General features: G+C 47.6%; 1 protein-coding gene across 1 annotated transcript in view; it reads left to right on the forward strand.

Annotated features, from left to right (window-relative positions):
* Positions 1 to 20528, forward strand: part of LOC140421238 (phosphatidylinositol 3,4,5-trisphosphate 5-phosphatase 2A-like) — a 189888-nt gene that overhangs the window by 149659 nt on the left and 19701 nt on the right. Inside the window, exons 18-22 of the mRNA XM_072505798.1 lie at positions 491 to 579; positions 5830 to 5911; positions 13186 to 13275; positions 15036 to 15149; positions 18303 to 18391. Of these exons, the coding sequence (XP_072361899.1) occupies positions 491 to 579; positions 5830 to 5911; positions 13186 to 13275; positions 15036 to 15149; positions 18303 to 18391 (464 nt within the window). The remainder of the gene's footprint in view (positions 1 to 490; positions 580 to 5829; positions 5912 to 13185; positions 13276 to 15035; positions 15150 to 18302; positions 18392 to 20528) is intronic.

Raw genomic sequence — 20528 nt, forward strand, 5'->3', positions numbered from 1 at the left:
CACAGAAGGAGCCCATTCAGCCCTTCATCCCTGGACTGACCGATATAGAGCTACCCAGCCTAATGCCAGTTCCAACCTCTTGGTGTGTATCCTTGTAGCTTACTTCGACTGTACATCCAAGTACATTTTAAATGCAATAAGGGGTTTTGCCTTTGCCGCCCTTTCGGGCAGCGAGTTCCAAACCCCATCCACCCACCCTCTGGGTGAAAAATGTACCCCTAACTCTCATTCCAATTACTTTAACTGTATGCCCTTTGGTTACTGGCCTCTCTGCTGAAGGAAAGAGGTCCTTCCCAAGCACTCTTTAGGCTCCTCATAATTTTATACAATATATGTTGCAGGTCTATGATCCTCCCTCAGAATAATGGCCGGGAAAAGGTGGACTATAATGGAGGGTCATAGAGCCGAAACATTAACACTCTCGTATCCATGTACAAGACAAAGGCACTTGTGACATTGAATTCTCAATCTTCATTTCCACACCTGACAGATGAGGAAGAAATCACATTCCCTCCTACCTATCGATATGAACGAAACACCAGAGACAGTTACTCATGGCAGAAGCATAAAACAACTGGGGTAAGTAACACCAGGCTGTTTATTTACCCACATTCCTCCCTTATACTTTTCTTCCCTGCAGAAATACATCATTCAAATGGTCAGTCAAAAAGTGTGAGAAAAAGACTGACAGACATCATGAGGACAGCTGTGCAAATAATAATTTCACATAGCATAAGAAATAAAATAATGCGCCTTGTGAGACCCCTTCCTGTTCCATCCTTTATTCCCATTTATTTTATTATTTTGGTCTATGGACCAATAATCAGGATGTTCCTTTAAGCTGAAGATTCAAAGTTGAAGCAGTCCTGCCTGCCAGGATGGTATGTTCCCAGGGTTTGTATTTTGGAAAGCAGAAACAAGACTCCTTGGCGCCGAGTGGATCATCTGAACTAACTTTGGAGGAACTCAGTTCAATTGGTTAACTTGCAACTGGTGGGATGGCCAGGGACAGTGTTCTATCTGACAACGGTCAGTGATTAGTTCCTGCGTGATGCTTTCTGAGAGAACTTAGCAGAACTGTTTAGACCTTGGAAGTGAAAACAACGCTCTCTCTCTCTCCTACTTGCTGAAGTGAAAGAACTGCTCTATCCTTCTGAAAGCAGTGAGCGTTGGCACATCCTTTGCTGTAAACCTGAAATGATGCTGAGTCTGCAGAGAAGGTAGATAACCCTGCCAGAGAAAACCATCTCAAGCCGAGAAGGAAGAAGTGCCAAAACGAAAGCTTGAACTTCAGACAGACATAGACTGGAATTTATCCCAGTGCATCAAGTATTCTTATTCTTTTATTTTTATTACTACATTTTCTTTCCCTTTCCACCACTCTTTCCCCTCTGTGTTGTTTGTCTGTGTGTGTGTGTGTAGAGCATGTGTGAGTTAAAAAGGGGGTGAGTTGTTAGGAAAGAGGTAGTAGATTGTCCGTTTAATTATAATACTGTACATAATAAAAGGTTACTTGTGTGCTGAAGTTACAAACCTGGTGACCGTAGTTTGAACTCAACCAAGGACCTTGGGTATTTTAAATGAAATCTAATTTCACCTGTGTTGTGACTCTGGGTCAAGTGGGGCTGGAATTGACCGCACGCTCGCCCAGGGTGTCGTGACAGCTTGGAGAATAAATTTAGCTTCCAGGATCAGGGGCGAAATTCTCCCCCAACGGCGCGATGTCCGCCGACTGGCGCCCAAAACGGCGCCAATCAGACCGGCATCGCGCCGCCCCAAAGGTGCGGAATACTCCGCATCTTTGGGGGCCGAGCCCCGACATTGAGGGGCTAGGCCGGAGGGATTTCCGCCCCGCCAGCTGGCGGAAACGGCGTTTGTTGCCCCGCCAGCTGGCGCGGAAATGACATTCGGGGCGGCGCATGCGCGGGAGCGTCAGCGGCCGCTGACAGTTTCCCGCGCATGCGCAGTGGGGAGAGTCTCTTCCGCCTCCGCCATGGTGGAGACCGTTGCGGAGGCAGAAGGGAAAGAATGCCCCCACGGCACAGGCCCGCCCGCGGATCGGTGGACCCCGATCGCGGGCCAGGCTACCGTGGGGGCACCCCCCGGGGTCAGATCGCCCCGCGCCCCCCCGGGACCCCGGAGCCCGCCCACGCCGCCTTGTCCCGCCGGTAAATAGCTACTTTAATTTACGCCGGCGGGACAGGCAATTTCTCGGCGGGACTTCGGCCCATCCGGGCCGGAGAATCGAGCGGGGGGGGCCCGCCAACCAGCGCGGCCCGATTCCCGCCCCCGCCGAATATCCGGTACCGGAGTCTTCGGCAACCGGCGGGGGCGGGATTCACGGCGGCCAAAGGCCATTGTCCGACCCGCTGGGGGGTCGGAGAATGACGCCGGGCAGCACGGTAGCATGGTGCTTAGCATAATTGCTTCACAGCTCCAGGGTCCGAGGTTCGATTCCCGGCTTGGGTCACTGTCTGTGTGGAGTCTGCACGTTCTCCCCGTGTGTGCGTGGGTTTCCTCCGGGAGCTCCGGTTTCCTCCCACATTCCAAAGATGTGCAGGTTAGGTGGATTGGCCATGATAAATTGCCCTTAGTGTCCAAAATTGCCCTTAGTGTTGGGTGGGGTTAATGGGTTATGGGGATAGGGTGGAGGTGTGGACTTAGGTAGGGTGCTCTTTCAAAGAGCCGGTGCAGACTCGATGGGCCGAATGGCCTCCTTCTGCACTGTAAATTCTATGATCTATGTCAGCATTACAGATGCCTGAATGCAAACTGAGCATGACTTAGTGCTAAATATTATGGACTATTAGTCTTTAGAAAGGGCAGAGAAGTTAAGGAAGGACAGAGGGGTGGGGGGAGTAGCAATACTGATAAAATCCTTAAGTACAGCAGTGATAGGAAGGGATTTAAGCAGTATTGATTAGACAGTGGGACCACTATTGGTTAGAGTTTTAAAAAAATTACAAAGGATGCAAAACGCGGGCAAGAGTTGTCCACAGTCCTCCTGACAGTGACGATTCAGTGGCGAATGGAGATCTGGCGAGTGTGAGATACTCAGCAGTTCAACTATTGGGAGCAATGAATTTCTAAAATGCATTTGAGACAGTTTTATCATCAGTTTAACTAAACCGCATGTTCCCCCTCCTGCCAAGCTGTTAGGAAACTTACGGGCACAGGTCCAAGACTAACATTTACACCCAATCTGATTTTGGTTTGCAAATCAATATTATTTTCGAACTGACGACAGAACAAATTATATTAGATTCAATGATTCGCAAAATCAGAATTACAGAAGAATTTCATTTAGTGCCCAGAATATAATTTAATTTGCATTAGTTTTAAAGAGTCTCAAACTAAGGTTTTAAATTTAAGCAAGGCAACCTTTTGAAGAATAAGGGATGAATTAACCGCAGTCGATTGGTAATGAACAAACCTGCAGACAAACAGTATGAAATCAGTATATTCCCCGAAAAGGTAAAGATCAGGGGCGAGATTCTCCGACCCCCCCGCCGGGTCAGAGAATCGCCGGGGGCTGGCGTGAATCCCGCCCCCGCTGGTTGCCGAAGTCTCCGGCACCGGAGATTCGGCGGGGGCGGGAATCTCGCAGCGCCGGTTGGCGGGCCCCCCCGCGCGATTCTCTAGCCGAAGTCCCGCCGCTAAAATGCCTGTCCCGCCGGCGTAAATTAAACCACCTACCTTACTGGCGGGACAAGGTGGTGCAGGCGGGCTCCGGGGTCCTGGGGGGGCGCGGAGCGATCTGGCCCCGGGGGGTGCCCCCACGGTGGCCTGGCCCGCGATCGGGGCCCACCAACCCGAGGGCGGGCCTGTGCCATGGGGCACTCTTTCCCTTCCGCCTTCGCCACGGTCTCCACCATGGCAGAGGCAGAAGAGACTCCCTCCACTGCGCATGCGTGGGAAGCTGTCAGTGGCTGCTGACACTCCCGCGCATGCGCCGCCCCGAGATGTCATTTCCGCGCCAGCTGGTGGGGCACCAAAGGCCTTTTCCACCAGCTGGCGGGGCGGAAATTCATCCGGCGCCGACCTAGCCCCTCAAGGTTGGGGCTCGGCCCCCAAAGATGCGGAGCATTCCGCACCTTTGGGGCGGCGCGATGCCCGTCTGATTTGCACCGTTTTGGGCGCCAGTCGGCGGACATCGCGCCGTTTCCGGGGAATTTCACCCCAGGAGTGGGATTCTCCAATGGCTGATGCCAAAATTGGGAAACGCGATTGGGCAGAGAATACGTTCCCATGCCAAAATCACGGCGGCCACCGACTTGAACCCAAACCGCAGTTCTCCATCACCTGTACAGCGGCATCAATATGGTCTGGAATGCACGTACAGTAAACACCGTTTGCATATCATTAGCGGGCCTGACCTGGTATTCTCTGGGGCCGCCGCGATTCTCCGCCTCCGATGGGCCGAGTTGTCGACGGCGCAGTTCACTTGTGCTTTTAAAAAGCATGAAACTGGCCTCATGGATGTTGAGGGATACGGAAAGTTTCCAACATCGCCATAGTTTGGTGACAGTTGTGTCGTTGGCCAGGGGGCTTCTGGCAGGGACGGAGAGAGTAGCGGGGGTTGGCCAGGAGGTGGGCTGTGGGGTCGGGGTTGACGGGCATGGAACACCATTGTCGCAGCCGGAAAGGCAGCCATGCAGCTGCACACGCCGCTGACTGCCCGCTGTGAACTTAGAGCCACGGGTCGTATAGGTGTCGTCCCCCCAGGCCACCCCCTAGGTGTCCTCTGGACCCAGCTGACCCATCAGCTGTATGGGCGTACACCAGCACAACCAGTGCCATCTTGTTGGTTGCGACGTGTATGTGGGGCTGCAGCTTGTCAGGACCTGGCGAATCCTGCAACATTTCTCATTGGAATCAATTGTGTTCCACTTGGCGCCAGTGCTAGCCCCTCAACAGTGACTGAATCGGTCCTGGTGCGGCACCAGTTTTGCTGTTGTGAAAGTCCACGAATCCTGCCCCCACATCAACACTTAGTCTGAGGAACAGAGAATCCAGCCCCAGGATGTTCTGGCCCCAGCTGCTGTTGGGATCGTCTAGTCCTGCCAAAATTCAATGGACTTTTGGTTGGGCCACCAAACCTCCTGTAGTGGGTCCTGCCGAGATGGGAATGGAAAATCCCAGCCAAAGGCTCCACTTGGTATGGTTGAGTAACCATGGTCGATAAACAAAGTCTGGAAGAATATTAAAAGAAAAGGTTTACACAAAAGCAAGGAAACTCAAATCCGGAAAACTAGGACGAGAAAAGAAAATTAACTGAGAAATTAAATAATAGGTGAAAAAGGTGTGTAAGGTATCAAAGCTAAAGGCAAAAGTATTTAGAAATACATTAAGTGGGAGGAAGTGGTAAAAGTCTGCTTTAGGCAAGGCCATAACAAACAATAGGAAATGTCAGGCCTGTGAATGGGAGTAGTTTGGTTTTTCACAGTGATGGAAAAAGAAAAACACCAGGAAATAGAAGGAAACCAAAAGATAATTCAAAAGGAGGAACTATGTGGAGTTAATATGAGTAAAAAAGATGGCAATGGAGAAAATAATGGGACTGAACACAGGAAAGAATCTAGGCCATGATGGTTTCCACCCCAGAGTTTTCGAATAGGTTGACGGGAATGCTGATGCGGTTGTCCTAATTTTCCAAAGCTTTCTAGATTTGGGAATTGCTTTCCAATTAGAAAATTGCCCATGCCATGTTATAATTTGGGAAGGGAGGGAGGGAGAACCAAATGGCTAAAGACCCATCAATTGAACATCAGATGAAGGCATCATCAGGTCTATTGTTATTCATACATTTGTTCTTTGCCTTTATTATAGGTAAGAATAAATGTTCCTTCTTGGTGTGATAGAGTCCTGTGGAAATCCTACCCGGAAACATATATTCAGTGTACTTCATATGGTGGGTGTACCTATTTTTTTAATTATTGAAACAAATGGTGCCTCTACAGCTCAGGGCAACAAAGCAAAGCTGGAAGGTAATTCCCACAAAAGTCTGGCATTCCTGCAGTGGTAAACAAAGATGTGCCACTTATTGGATGGGATTGCCCGCCCCTCTCCCCTCGGTGTGTTTTCCAGCGACAGAGATGACTCACCATTGGCAACGGGATAGTCCGATCTTGCTGTTGTCTACGATCTTTGCATTCTTTGCCGGCTGTGCCCCCATGGGGGGGGGGTCACCCTCGGCGGGACTGGAAGATGCCACCACCGGGATGGGCTGGAAAACTCAGCCCATTCAGTTTTGACCAATCTGTTACTTTGATTCTCCAAATTTGAATAGTGCTGCTTCCCACCCCCACTTTGGCTGACACTAAGGAAACGCTTCACGAACTTTGCCACATCCACTATTTAAAACAAATAATTCCAGTAATTGAACATGACCGTGAGGTTTGTAAAGTGGTTAAAATAATTGTGGATTTTCATCTGGCCTCTGGCGGGAACCAGGGACCATTGAGAAGTGAGCGCTGCCAAAATGACACCGCATGCACAAAATTAATGGTGAAAAACCAGTCAATCCACCAGTTCTAATTTTAGCATTCTGTCCCTGATGGGGGAGGGGTAATAAAGTCACCCCTAATGTTTCAATTCTGAAAGATGCCAGCAAACCGTTGATCTTTATTTACAGAGATCTAATTAATCTTCTTGCATTTCATGTCTTGCAGATTTAACTCCATTAAGACTCCGAACCTTCAGCCAATAGTTTTGTACAAGATCTGAATCTAATCTTGATATTTCAAATCCTATTTATCGGTACTTATAATCTGTCTGGGTGTGGTGAAAACGGTTTCAAAGGGCCAGTATTTTTTGGCCCCACTGTGGTGTGTCCCACCACAGGGGCTGTGGCGAGCCAACCAGATGCCCATTGGCTTTGTGGCACCAGCAAACCCTGCCAGCAGGCGGGGCTTGTATATCCAGCTGTTGGATTCTCTGTTCCCGCCGACAGTGTACCCCGCCCGTGGGTTTTCCAGTGTCGTGGGGTGGCTTCAATGGGAAATCCCATTGACAAGCGGCGGGAAGAGTGAATCGCGCCGCCAGCGAACTGCGCGCCACCGAGAAACACGCGGCAGGGGAACCGAGAATCTCGCCCACAGAAAATAGCAAGAGAAGTAGGCCATTTGGCCCCTCGAACCTGCCCCGTCATTCCATCATTCAGTATGATCATGGCTAATTCTCTATCTCACACCGGCGCTCTCCCCTTACCCCTCGACACCTAATGAGGAGAAATAAGTATTTAATTGATAAATAAACGCAAGAAAACAAGCAAAGGTCTAAGAAAAGCACAGTTAATTTTAATCACAGGCAATTTGAATGACAGAAGGTGGAGGATCCACCCAATGTCTGACCCATTAAATATAACCTTGCAGCAGCAGCAAACTGTAGGCTGGTGTCTATGTTTGCATGAGCCTTTTGGAGTTAGCAACTTGTCAATGTGGATATTGTCTCTTTGCCATGAGACATGCCTGAAAGGGTTGCTTCAGTGACACCTGGCTAAATCTACTGAAATGCAGAGTGGCTGTCATTGTTCTCCGAGACGCTCTCCTGCGGTCTTTCCTGAGCCAAAGGAATTTGGAAGCTTTTCTATTTTCAGGCCCTAAAGGAGCCATAGCTTTTCTTAATTAAGATAACCACTCTTCTTCCAGACCAGTCACCTGTGTCTTTAAACTTTCTGGGGTCTTCCCAAGCCAATCTATGGAACACCCAGTATCGCCCAACCGACCCAACTTCTGTTCAAGTCCTGCAGTGGCATATTAGGCAAATCCTCAATTTGGCACATGATCCAGCTCAGACATTCCTTTCGAATATAGTGGCGTGGGGGGTTCGGGGGGGGGGGGGGGGGGCGCAGGGGGGTGGGGGGGGGGGGAGGTTGGAGGTGGGGAGATACGTTTATTTCCCCACATCAGGATTGCGAGCTGCCCTTTGCATGGGGTGGAATAGCCAACACCATTGGTTCCACCACAAATTTCACCTCTGCTCGGGGCTTTGCTACCTTTCTGCCCCCCTGCCCAGGTCAGAATTCTGGAGCCCACATCACCTCAGACCAAACATCTGTTCAGCGATGTGATTGATTTATCGGACACAGAACTAAAAGAAATTGGTTTTAACTTGACAAAGTGATTTTACAGAACCAATTACAGCAATGTTTCACTGAACACAACAGTGTTGTATTCTTGTGGAGGAGGAGGAGGGAAGGTTGAATGGAGAAACTTCACTACTTGACAGACCTGCCTCCTTCAAAAAGGCCCCCAGCTGCCATACTTTTGTGTTGTGGGGGGGGCGTAATAGAGTCAGGCCTGCTTCAGTCCCATGGCAAAGAGGAGGTGGGTGGGTAGCCAAGGCGGCAGACTGGAACAACCGCCTTTGATTACTGCGTCATCAGCCCAGTTTCAATGATGAATTTCAAACAAGAACAAAGAACAAAGAAAATTACAGCACAGGAACAGGCCCTTCGGCCCTCCCAGCTTGCGCTGATCCAGATCCTTTATCTAAACCTGACTTCTATTTTCCAAGGATCTACTTCCCTCTGTTCCCCGCCCGTTCATATATCTATCCAGATGCATCTTAAATGATGCTATCGTGCCCACCTCTACCACCTCAGCTGGCAAAGCGTTCCAGGCACCCACCACCCTCTGCGTAAAAAACTTTCCACGCACATTTCCCTTAAAGTTTCCACCTCTCATCTTGAAATCGTGACCCCTTGTAATTGACACCCCCACTCTTGGAAAAAGCTTGTTGCTATCCACCCTGTCCATACATCTCATAATTTTGTAGATCTCAATCAGGTCCCCCCTCAACCTCTGTCTTTCCAAAGAAAACAATCCTAATCTACTCAATCTTTCTTCATAGCTAGCACCCTCCATACCAGGCAACATCCTCGTGAACCGCCTCTGCACCCTCTCTAAAGCATCCACATCCTTCTGGTAATGTGGCGACCAGAACTGCATGCAGTATTCCAAATGTGGCCTAACCAAAGTCCTATACAACTGTAACATGACCTGCTGAAGGCAAGCATGCTGTATGCCTTCTTGACCACTCTATCGACCTTTATTGTACCTCTATTGTACCCTTCAGGGTACAATGGACCTGAACTCCCAGATCTCTCTGTACATCAATTTTCCCCAGGACCCTTCCATTGACCATATAATCCGCTCTTGAATTAGATTTCAGGCCCTCAATTCTCACCCCTCACCTCCCACCCATATAGAAATTCCCCTGCGTGCCACCTTATATTCCCCATCCCCCCCAATATCTGTCATAGCCCCCTTGTCCTGTCCATGCCTCCTCATATTCCGTAAGCCCCTTCATACTATTTACAAAGTCATATATTGGGAAACGTGCTTGGATAAAGGGATCTGGGTGTTCTTGTACACCAGTCAATGAAGATGGAGAGGCAGGTGCAGCAAGCAATTAGGAAGGCAAATGTTATGTTGGCCTTCATTGCAAGAGGATTTGAGTTTAGAAGTAGAGACCTCTTACTGGAGTTATACAGGGCCCTGGTGAGACCACACCTGGAGTATTGTGTACTCTTTGGTCTCTCCACCTCAGAGAGGATATGCTTGCCGTAGGGGGAGTGCAGCGGAGGTTCACTATACTGATACTGGGGTTGGCACGATTGTCCTATGAGGAGAGATTGGCTTTACTGAGGCTGTATTCACCAGCATTTAGAAAGATGAAAGGAGATCTGATTGAAAGGTATTAAAATTCCAACAGGACTGGGCAGATTAGATGCAGGGAGGATGTTTTCCGTGATTGGAGAATCTAGAAGCAGAGCACACAGTCTCAGGATATGAGGTAGACCATTTAGGACTGAGATGAGAAAACATTTCTTCACTGAAAGGGTAGTGAACCTGTGGAATTTTCTATCAAAGAAGTCACTGAATGTATTCAAGAAAGGGATAGACAACCTGTTAGATTTTAATGGCATCAAGGGTTATGGGGTGAAAGCAGGAATATGGCATTGAGATAGAGGACCTGCCATGATCACATTGAAGGGTGGAGCAGGTTTGAAGGACCGACTCCTGCCCCTAGCTTGTATGTGCCCTTTTATTTCCCATGTACCCTCATACCCCTCATTCCCCCTCCATTGCACTACCCCCCCCCCCCCCCCCCCCCACTATGCATCCTAATAGCCACGCACCCAGTTTCAACTATGAGTAGATTTCAGGAGCCATGTCTTGAAATGGAATTAGAGAAATATACTTCCACTAATTTATTAGAGTTCTTACTCAAACACTCTAACTGCTAAAAAAAACTGTCATTCATAAAACCCATAAAAAAATGTAAGTCCCTTCAAGTGGCCAATCAGTTGTAAAAGCAAATGCCACTAAAAAGGTTGTTAATCCTTCAATAACCTCTTAAAACTATCAATCAAAATGTGAATATAGCCTTTGCTGAGATAAGTGTTTCTGGACCATTTGAAATTCAGGCAAGCATTCAAAAAGGGCTCAGCTATAACAACAAACTCTGGGAAATGTAAGCAATTGAGTTTATTGATATTGTCACTGGATCAGCAATCCAAAAAGCCAGGGTAATGTTCTGAGGACTCGGGTTCAATTCCCACCACTGCAGTTGGCAAAATTTGATTTCCATAAAAACCTGGAATAAAAGAAATCTAATAATTCCACCATTGTCAATTGTTGTAAAAACCATCTGGTTCATTAATGCCCATTAGGGAAGGAAATCTTCCATTGACCGTATAGTCCGCTCTTGAATTAGATTTCAGGCCCTCAATCCTCACCCAACGTGGCGGGAATGTAACGTCAGACACAGCAAAAAGCGGACAACTATGAGAGGGGGGCGATCATCGCAGGACTGAGGGTGTTGTACCTAAATGTGCGCAGTATGCTAAAGCAAGGTAAATGAGCTTGTTGCGCACATTGTAATTGGAGGGTACGATATTTTGGACATCACAAAGACGTGGCTGCTGGGATCTAAATATTCTATGATATGTGCCCTGTCGGAAAGACAGGAAGATGGGCAGAGGGGGCAGGGCTGCATTGTTAGTAAGGAATGAAATTAAATCGATAGCAAGAAGCGATATAGGGTCAGAAGGCGTAGAATCTCTATGGGTAAAGTTGAGGAATCGCAAAGGTACGAAGTCCCTGATGGGAGTTATGTACAGGCCCTCTAGCAGTAGTCACGATGTGGGGCAGAAAATAAATCAGGAGATAGAAAAGGCATATAAGAAATGCAATATTGCAATAATCATGGGGGACTTCAATATGCAGGTGGACTGGGAAAATCAGGTTGGCTGCAGATCCCAGGAAAAATAATTTGTGGAATGTCTGAGAGATGGTTCTTTGGAGTCGCTTGTGACAGAGCCTAATAGGGAACAGGCAATTCTGGATTTGGTGATGTGTAATGAGGCAGACTTGATTAGGGAACTTAAGGTGAAGGCACCCTTAGGGGGGTGACCACGATATGACAGAATGTACCCTGCAGTTTGAGAGGGAGAAGCTGGAATCAGATGTAACGGTTTTACCATTAATTAAAGGTAACTACAAAGACATGAGGGAGGAGCTGGCCAGAGTTGATTGGGAGGGAAGCCTAGCAGGGAAGACAGTGGAATAGCAATGGTAGGAGATGTTGGGGGTTATTCGGAAGGCACAACAGAAATTCATCCCAAGGAGGAGGAAACATGCTAAGAGGAGGACAAGGCATCCATGGCTGACGAGAAAAGTCAAGGGCAGCATAAAAGCAAAAGTGTAGCAAGGATTAGTGGGAAGCCAGAGGATTAGGAAGCCTTTCAAAACAAGCAAAGGAAAACTAAAAAAGCAATAAGGTGGGGGAAGATAAAGTATGAGTGTAAGCTAGCTAGTAATATAAAAGAAGATAGCAAGAGTTTTTTTTAATATATAAAAGGTAAGAGAGAGGAAAGAATTGACATTAGACCACTGGAAAATGAGGCTGTAGAAGTAGTGATAGGAAACAAAGAAGGGAAAGGAACTGAACAGGTACTCTGCATCAGTCTTCACAGTGGAAGACACCAGTGGCATACCACGACTCCCAGAGAGTCAGGGGGTAGAGGTGAGTGTAGTGGCCATCACTAAGGAGAAGCTGCTGGGGAAACTGAAAGGTCGGAAGGTGCATATATTACCCATGCCGGATGGACTACACCCCAGAGTTCTTAAGGAGATATATGAGGAAATTGTGGAGGCATTGGTGGTGATCTTTCAGGAATTACTGGAGGTAGGGAAGGTCCCAGAAGACTGGAAAATGGCTAATGTAACACCCCTGTTTGAGAAGAGACGGAGACAGAAGACGGGAACGTATAGGCCAGTTCGTCTGACTTTGGTTGTTGGTAAGATTTTAGAGTACATTATTAAGGATGAGATTATGGAGTACTTGGAAATGCATGGTAAAATAGGATTGAGTCAGCTTGTATTTGTCAAGTGGAGGCCATGCATGACAGATCTGTTAGAATTCTTTGAGGAGGTAATGAGGGAAGTAGACAAAGGTGAACCACTGGATGTGATATATTTGGTTTTCCAAAAGGCCTTTGACAAAGTGCCGTACAGGAGGCTGCTAAATAAGATAAGAGCCGATGGTGTTCGGGCAAGTTACGAAGGATTGGTAGAAGTGTTGCCATGGAGAATACAACAGTTAGTGTCTGACATTAAATGCGATTCTGTGATTGGGCAACATATGCTGAATAATCCTCAGTGTGCTAAGAGTTACGCTGATAGCCAATTTACGATTGTCAGTCGAGCTTGCAATGTGGTGCATTTGTGTGTACTGAAAGCTGCATATATTAACACAAAGAACCATGTTCTTTACAGACAGAAAGCAAAAGTACACACATTGCGCCTGTTTCAGCTAAACAAGATAAGTTACAGCTATTCACAGGTTCATTCCTCAGGGCAATGCTTTGACCAATGAGAGTCAAGTTGTCTGGTTTAAATTCCAACATGCTTAGCAGTTAGCAGTCATCAACTGGTGCATTGTCCATGACAATGCTTCTACCAATCAGAGTCCACTTGCCAACCAATCAGCACTCCCTTCTCATACAGTGTAAATGTATTGATTTCCCTTACATTATATTCTCACAAATGTTCTGATGAGTGCAAGATGCAAAGTTTTGTCAATAATTCTCTTTTTTTCAGGAATACTCAGGTTCTATATTACCAAACGAGTTAATAATTAATTTCCTTATATTGATCCTCTTTTATTTTGCTGCAGGTTGCACAGATGATATCATGACCAGTGACCACTCACCCATCTTTTCCACATTCGAAATTGGGGTAACTTCCCAGTTTGTGTCTAAAAAAGGTAAAAATAGCCAAGTGGTACAGAGAACATGGGCTGGGTTCTCCATTATTGAGACTTTGTCCCCACGCCGGCGTCAAAACTGTAGAGGTTTACTCCTGAAAGTCCTGAAAAAAAGTGAAATGAATTCATAGCCCTGCAGGGGGCTAGCAAGGACATTGAATTATTCTCGCAGCTTTTGCTGCAGATATGGGCCCCCACACTTCCAGGTCAGAGGCCGCGCATGCGCATGGCGGCGGTCTCCAGCGGCCGCGCCGTGCTCCATGGCGGATTTGGACCGCAGAGATAGTCCCACAAAGGAGACCCCCCGATCAGCCATGCGCCCGACCCTCAAACCCCGCACATTAATTCCCCGGCCACCTATAAGGCCCCCCTGGTCTCCGATCTGCCCGCCCCCAACCAGGGCGGCCGCGGGCTAAGTCAGCAGCCACCACGCGAGCATCCCGACCGGCAATAGCAGGTTAGTTCCACGCCGTCAGGAACTCGGCCGGCCGGGGCCGGAAGATTGCTGAGCGGGCCTCTGGCAATGGCCCCCGGCGGCACGGCTTACTCCCCGGTGACGCCGATTTTCAGTGTCCGGAAAATCGCCGAACCAGTGCCGGGCCCGATTACGGTGTCAAACTGTATTCTCCCCCCACGGCGCCGGCCGCAATTTCGACGTCGGGGTGCAGAGAATCCAATCCCAATTCATCAAGGGGTGGCTTCCTGAATATCTCTACAAGTGGAGTTGAACAGATAATGTAAAGAGTGAGTTGGTTGGAAGGCCTAGGTTACATTGCTGTGTGTTATACACTTGTCTTTCATCTGGGTACAAATCTAGATCAGAGTAAATGGAATAAAGGTGATTCAGTCTGTATACACAGCTTGAGGCAGTCAAGCACCGGTACACAGGGCGATTAAAAAATCCCACTAATCGCTGTTCAAGGATTGCCATTGCACATTAGAGAGACGAGAAATATGGAAATACTACAGTGGCAGAATAGAGTATACTTTCTCCAGTTGGCACATCGTTGAGGCAGAGCAGGGAGTGCTTTACATTTCTCAATAATTAGCTGCATTAAAGAGGAGCAAGGAATGTAGTGTGGTGCGTAAAGAGCTAAATAAACTTTTATATTTCCTGAAACCTCTTACTTTCTTTTTATTCTACATCTGACCATAGTACGTTTGGTCCAGGATTACATAATGCTGACATTGTCTCATTTTCCAGCAATGATATGCATCGACAAACACATACACATGCACACACCATGATCTTTGTTTCTGAAAGCTAGCATTGTATAAGGTGTGGTATTATCATAAATGTAAGAACCACAATGGTTAATGAAATGTCTAGATCAGCCACTAGAGGGAGCTAGAGTTACAAGTACATAAGACATTGATGCTAAGCCTTGTGGGAGAGAGAAGTAAAGGAGTTAGCTAGAATAAAGACCGAAGGAAGATAGTGTGAGTAAGAGCAGATCACAGTTTATTATAGTGTAGAGATTAGTTGTAGGTGAGTGTAGATTATATGTAAATTATCAACGGTGTATTATTTAGGAGTATGTGTCAAATCCAAATTAGTAGTGTTAATAAATGTATAGCTTTGTTCAAGTTAAAGCTATTTTGTGGTCTTTGTGAACACTACGCCAAGCATCCTGAATTTAGCAACACAAAGTAAGGTGTGGCGAATGCTTATATATTGGCGAGTGTGTGTGAGAGCAAGTTATGTTGCTGTTGAGTTTTCTTCATGTCCAGTTAATTTTATTTATCCCTGTTGTTTGTAGGCCCTTGTAACCGTTCTGGACAGGCCTGCATTGAGTTTGAAATCATTGAAGCCATCGTGAAGACAACGTGCAAAACAAAGTTTTTCATTGAATTTCACTCAGGATGTTTGGAAGGTATGGCCACATTTAATACTCACATTTCAGCCAATTCACGAGACAATGCCATCCATTTAAATGCCCTTCGTGGATCAGTAGTTGGGTTCAGCAACTACTGTGATAGAGAACCCCACAGACAAAGACTTTCATAGATTTCATGTTTTTTAAAAATAAATTTAGAGTGCCCAATTATTTTCTTTTTTTCCAATTAAAGGGCAATTTAGCATGGTCAATCCACCTAACCTACACATCTTTGGGTTGTGGGGGTGAAACCCACGCAGACATGGGGAGAATGTGCAAACTCCACACGGACAGTGACCCAGGGCCGGGATTCAAACCCGGGTTCTCAGTGCCGCAGTTCCAGTGCTAACCACTGCGCCACATGCCGCCCCATAGGTTTCATGTTTGATTTATGATAAACAATTTAATTGTAGCCGGCCATCTAAAAAATCACCACAATTGGCCTCAATGCCTCTGGGGAAAGGGAGGGAAATGTTTCTATCAGTTCTTTCCCAAATTATTACTTATCCACCATTGATTACTACTCAGCGAGGCTTACTGGCCAACTGTACCAGAGTAAACTTAAAGCAAAGAAGCTCAGGTAAAGGCAAGATATGATTTCACCATGACATCTAGCACAAGTCGGACAGCTTTATGGCCCACAAAATCAAAGCTCATGAAAAAGGAATGGCAACTTGGATTAGCAGAGGAATGTTTTGTACACAGAGGGGCGAAAGGCTTTGGAATACACTCATGGGGTTAGTGGTTGAAACAGACCATGTTAACATTTAAGGATAGGTTTTATGTGTAGTTGAATGTGAGGACGATAAAAGATTAGGCAGTGTGGAATCGGGACTGCAACACATGTGCAAGATAATTACAAACTCAGTATGGTAAGGCTTATTTACATATTTGTTAGTTTTATATAGTGGTCAAGTTTAACTTTGTCACTGATGCAGAATACGGAGTAGCCTATAGGTTGGTGCACAAACACTTTTCTTTACATTGAATTCAGTTGCAAATGTTGTTTAATGGACAGCGCAATAACTTCGACCTGGTTTATACCCCGACCAGAGTTGAACTCCACCCTTGATTCATTTCTATGCAGGGTCACTTCAGTGAACTGCCAGCATCTGTGACCACAAACAAACGGAGGATTTTTTTTTTTTCAATGGAGGAGGGAGAATGTAAAGTATAAAACACATTCGTAACTACACACAGTATGCCGAGTGTGCAATTGCTAATCTGTTTCATGACTTACTCTTAATAACTTATTCTTTCTATTTGCCTCTGTTCACTGCTTCCCCAACACTCCCACTCACGGACCCTCCTGCTTCCCGCCTCGCCTGCTCGCTGGCCCTACCACTCACTGTTTCCTTCTCCACCTCACCAGCTCGCCTCTCTCCTGCTTGTTCACCACTTCCCTCGACCAGACCTTGGCTGTGAGTGACAGCTTGAGAAAGGAAAGTGGTGTGAGAGAAAGCGAGGACGTAGGAAGGTCAGCGAGTGAGAGATGGAGATGGAAGAGAGGTGGCGTGGTAGAGAGAGGTGGTGAGCACAAGAGTCGGCAAGTGGGAGATGCTGAACAGGAGAGAAGTGGAAGGTGATAGGGTCAATTAGCAGGAGGGTAAATGAACAGTAGGGGGTCTGTCAGGAGGCAGGAGACACTTATTCAGCCAAAAGGCAGGGAAGTGGTTACCCCACCACCTTCCCACCTCAATCTCAATTAGGTCCATAGTGGGAAGGCCTGTAGATGAGCTGCCTGTCCTGCCATCAACTGAGGCCCTTAAGTGGGAAATTTGAGGGCCTCATCCTATTGGGTGGGGCGCTCGCCTTGCTGGGGGCATGACGAGTAAACTTGTGCAATGTTGCTTGTGTGCTCCTGGGCGGGGGGAGGGGGAAGGAAGAAGGGAGGGACGAGGTGGGGGGGGAGGGGCGTGGCATTCCTCATTGAGAGGCACTCAGTGGTGATCAATGGACTTGGGAAAGCTGCTGAGAGCCACACCCTAACCTTCCTACTGACACCCCAATCATCCCTTATCCGCAATTCCTACCCTGAGACCCCACCCCCACCTGCCATCACTCACCTATGACATGGGATCCAGCAATGATAATAGAGCTTGGGTGGGTGTCATACTGTAGCAGCTGCAGGTTCCCTGGTGGCGCTCAATAAAGATGCGGTCCTCTGATTGTCCAACAGCTCTCAGCGGGCGGGATCTCTGCCCCCCGGGACCACTCATCTGGGGAAGGCCACCTGCTGCCCAGTCATGTGCTTGATTAGCACTTCACATTAGTCGACCTTCCTAGAAAGAGACGACGTGTGTTTCTTGCCAGTTCTCCAGCTCTGGGCATAAGACCCCCATCATCTCAATTAAATACTGCCCTTGGTGACTGAGAGAGAAATCTGTGAGGGGGAGGGTTAGTGAGTGGGCTGCAGGATATATAGATTTAGGTCACAGGCAGCCTCAGGAACATGTAATGAATACTGCCAAACCGTATGCAGGACTTGTTATCAATTAATTCAAGTTTCATGCAGTATGAATAAGAATGTCTTTTAATTAGGTCTCTTGTCTAAATTGACTCCTGCTTTAAAGCCAGTCTTAATTCAACTGTTCAGTGGTTTGCTGTGTCTAAATTGACTCAAAAGGAGAAATCAATAGCAGTGTAACATTAGCAGACTGTCAGACTGCCTGATTAAGGCTTTCCTTGCAATAAGTGTTAGCACGTTTCTGTCTACCTCTGTGATTCTGGTGATTTGACAACATCATTGAGTTCTGGATTTAACACAAATTGAAAGAGTCGGAACAGAATCCTTACATTCACATAAAAGAGCAATTTGTTCCATAAGCTTTAACAGCCAGGTTTAACATCACTATTATGGCATGTATGTTTGTTTGTCTCAGTGCCTCGGTGGGATTATTCTTCGGCAACAATAACATTTCTCACCGGACATTTCTTTAAAAACCTGGCTGACTTTTAAATGCACCAATGGCCTGAAGTGACTGCAGTAAAGGTTTGCACACAAGGAGTAATAAGCATGTTATGTGTCTGTACATAATCCCTCTTTGCAGCTTCATAACAAAGATATCTCACAGACAATTAGTCGAATCGAAAAATGCGTAAATTATTTTAAGAATGTTCACTTTTTCAAAATTTACTTTTTCTTAACAGAATTTAAGAAAAGTTTGGATAATGGCACCCAGCTCTGTATTAAACATGGATTCCTGAGAGTTGAATGGGCAGCGCACCAGTTGCCGATGGTAGGTCACGCCGTTAGTCTCATGGAATATTGTGACTAATGAAAAACGCAGTGTGGTGTTGGGTGTTCTGACACACAGATGAGCCAACACGGTTGCATATGGTACAACGCTACTTTATTTAAACTTACTATTTACAGTTTGGTCGTTGCACTCTGCACGTGGGGGTTCCCTGCTTGTGATGTTTTAACAGCTCTTTCTTGTTCCCTTCTCCCCAGACTTACTGACCACCAGGTGTCGTGCTCGTGCTTTTTATGTGGTTGGTGTTCTTGTCTGTGATTGGTTGTGGTGTTGTGTACTCTGATTTGCCTGTTAGTGTGTCCATCATGATGTGTGTGTTTGAATATCATGACATCCCCCCTTTTTACAAAGACATGTGCCTACGTGGTAATAAATATGATCGTGTCGTGAGTGCATCTAAGAGTGTGTGTGTGTCGTGTGCAGCATGTGCGTATGACGGAACTATGTACATGGGGCGATGTCGGGTGCGTCACATGAACCAAGTTGTACCATAACATAACATAAATGCGAACGAGAGAAGAAGAAAAAAAAATTGAACAGTTGTCCAGTCAGACGACATCTGGAACGATAAACAACAACAGGTTATCATGTAAAATTGTGCAACTTGTTAAACATATGAACGGTATTATAAGTCCAGTCTGATGGGCTTGCGACGAGTTCGGGTTGACCGCCTTAAGGGTGGATCAAGAACCACCGGCTGCTGTGCAGGCATGGCCATGGGTGGCGATGGAAAGGGCGTGATGTGCGGCAGCTCCACAAAGTCATCCTCGGAAGCCTGTTGAGGATCTGGCGTGTGCGTGCTGTGTGGCTGTGAGCGTGGAAGTCGGCGAAGGGCGCGCCGATTGCGGCGACGCACGGAACCATCCGGCATGCGAACCAGGAACGAGCGGGGAGCCGCTTGTCGGAGGACTTCGGCCGGTGCTGACCAGCCACCATACGGTTGATGGACGCATACTTTGTCTCCGGAGGACAGGGGGGGCAGGTCCGTCGCTCGTGTGTCGTACCGACTTTTCTGGCGATCACGCTGCAGTTGCATGTTCCGAAGAACCGCCTCATGGTCTGTTGTTGGTGCCAGGATGGAAGGTACCGTCGTCCTGAGGGAGCGACCCATTAGTAGCTGCGCTGGCGAGAGACCCGTGGATAGCGGGGCCGATCGATAGGCCAGCAAGGCAAGGTTAAAGTCCGATCCGGCAGCAGCCGCCTTGCACAGGAGCCGCTTGGCGATGTGGACACCCTTTTCAGCCTTCCCGTTCGATTGTGGATGCAGAGGGCTGGATGTCACATGAGTGAAACCATATGCTGCGGCAAAGGACGACCATTCACGGCTGGCGAAACAAGGTCCATTGTCTGACATGACAGTCCTTGGAATGCCATAGCGAGCAAATGTTTCCTTGCAGGCCCCAATGACTGCGGACGACGTCAGATCATGGAGAGGCATGACTTCCGGGTAGTTTGAGAAGTTGTCTATAATAACAATGTAATCTCTGCCGAGCGCGTGAAATAGGTCAACACCCACCTTCGCCCAGGGGGACGTCACCATCTCGTGTGGTAGAAGTGTTTCCGGAGGTTGCGCCGGCTGAAACCTCTGACAGGTTGTGCAGTTGAGCACCATGTTGGCTATGTCTTCATTAATACCCGGCCAATATACCGCCTCCCGGGCCCTTCGTCTGCATTTTTCGACGCCCAAGTGGCCTTCGTGTAGTTGATGAAGAATCATCTGGCGCACGCTGTGCGGAATAACGATCCTGTGTGATTTCATAAGGACCCCGTCTATGTTGGTGAGATCATCTCGCACATTATAAAACTGGGGGCACTGCCCTTTTAGCCACCCTTCCGTCATGTGGCGCATCACTCGCTGCAGAAGGGGGTCAGTCGCCGTCTCTGCGCGTATGTGGGCCAGACTAGGATCATCAGCTGGCAGATTTGCTGCTGTCAGAGTTACGTGTGCCTCAATTTGACGCACGAACCCCTCCGCATCTGGTGGTGTGCTCACTGCTCGGGAAAGAGTGTCCGCCACGATGAGCTCCTTCCCCGGAGTGTAGATCAGTTCAAAATCGTACCTCCTGAGTTTAAGTAAGATGCGCTGGAGGCGAGGAGTCATGTCGTTCAGGTCTTTGTT

This window comes from Scyliorhinus torazame, chromosome 5 (assembly GCF_047496885.1).
Source record: "Scyliorhinus torazame isolate Kashiwa2021f chromosome 5, sScyTor2.1, whole genome shotgun sequence".
NCBI lineage: Eukaryota > Metazoa > Chordata > Chondrichthyes > Carcharhiniformes > Scyliorhinidae > Scyliorhinus > Scyliorhinus torazame.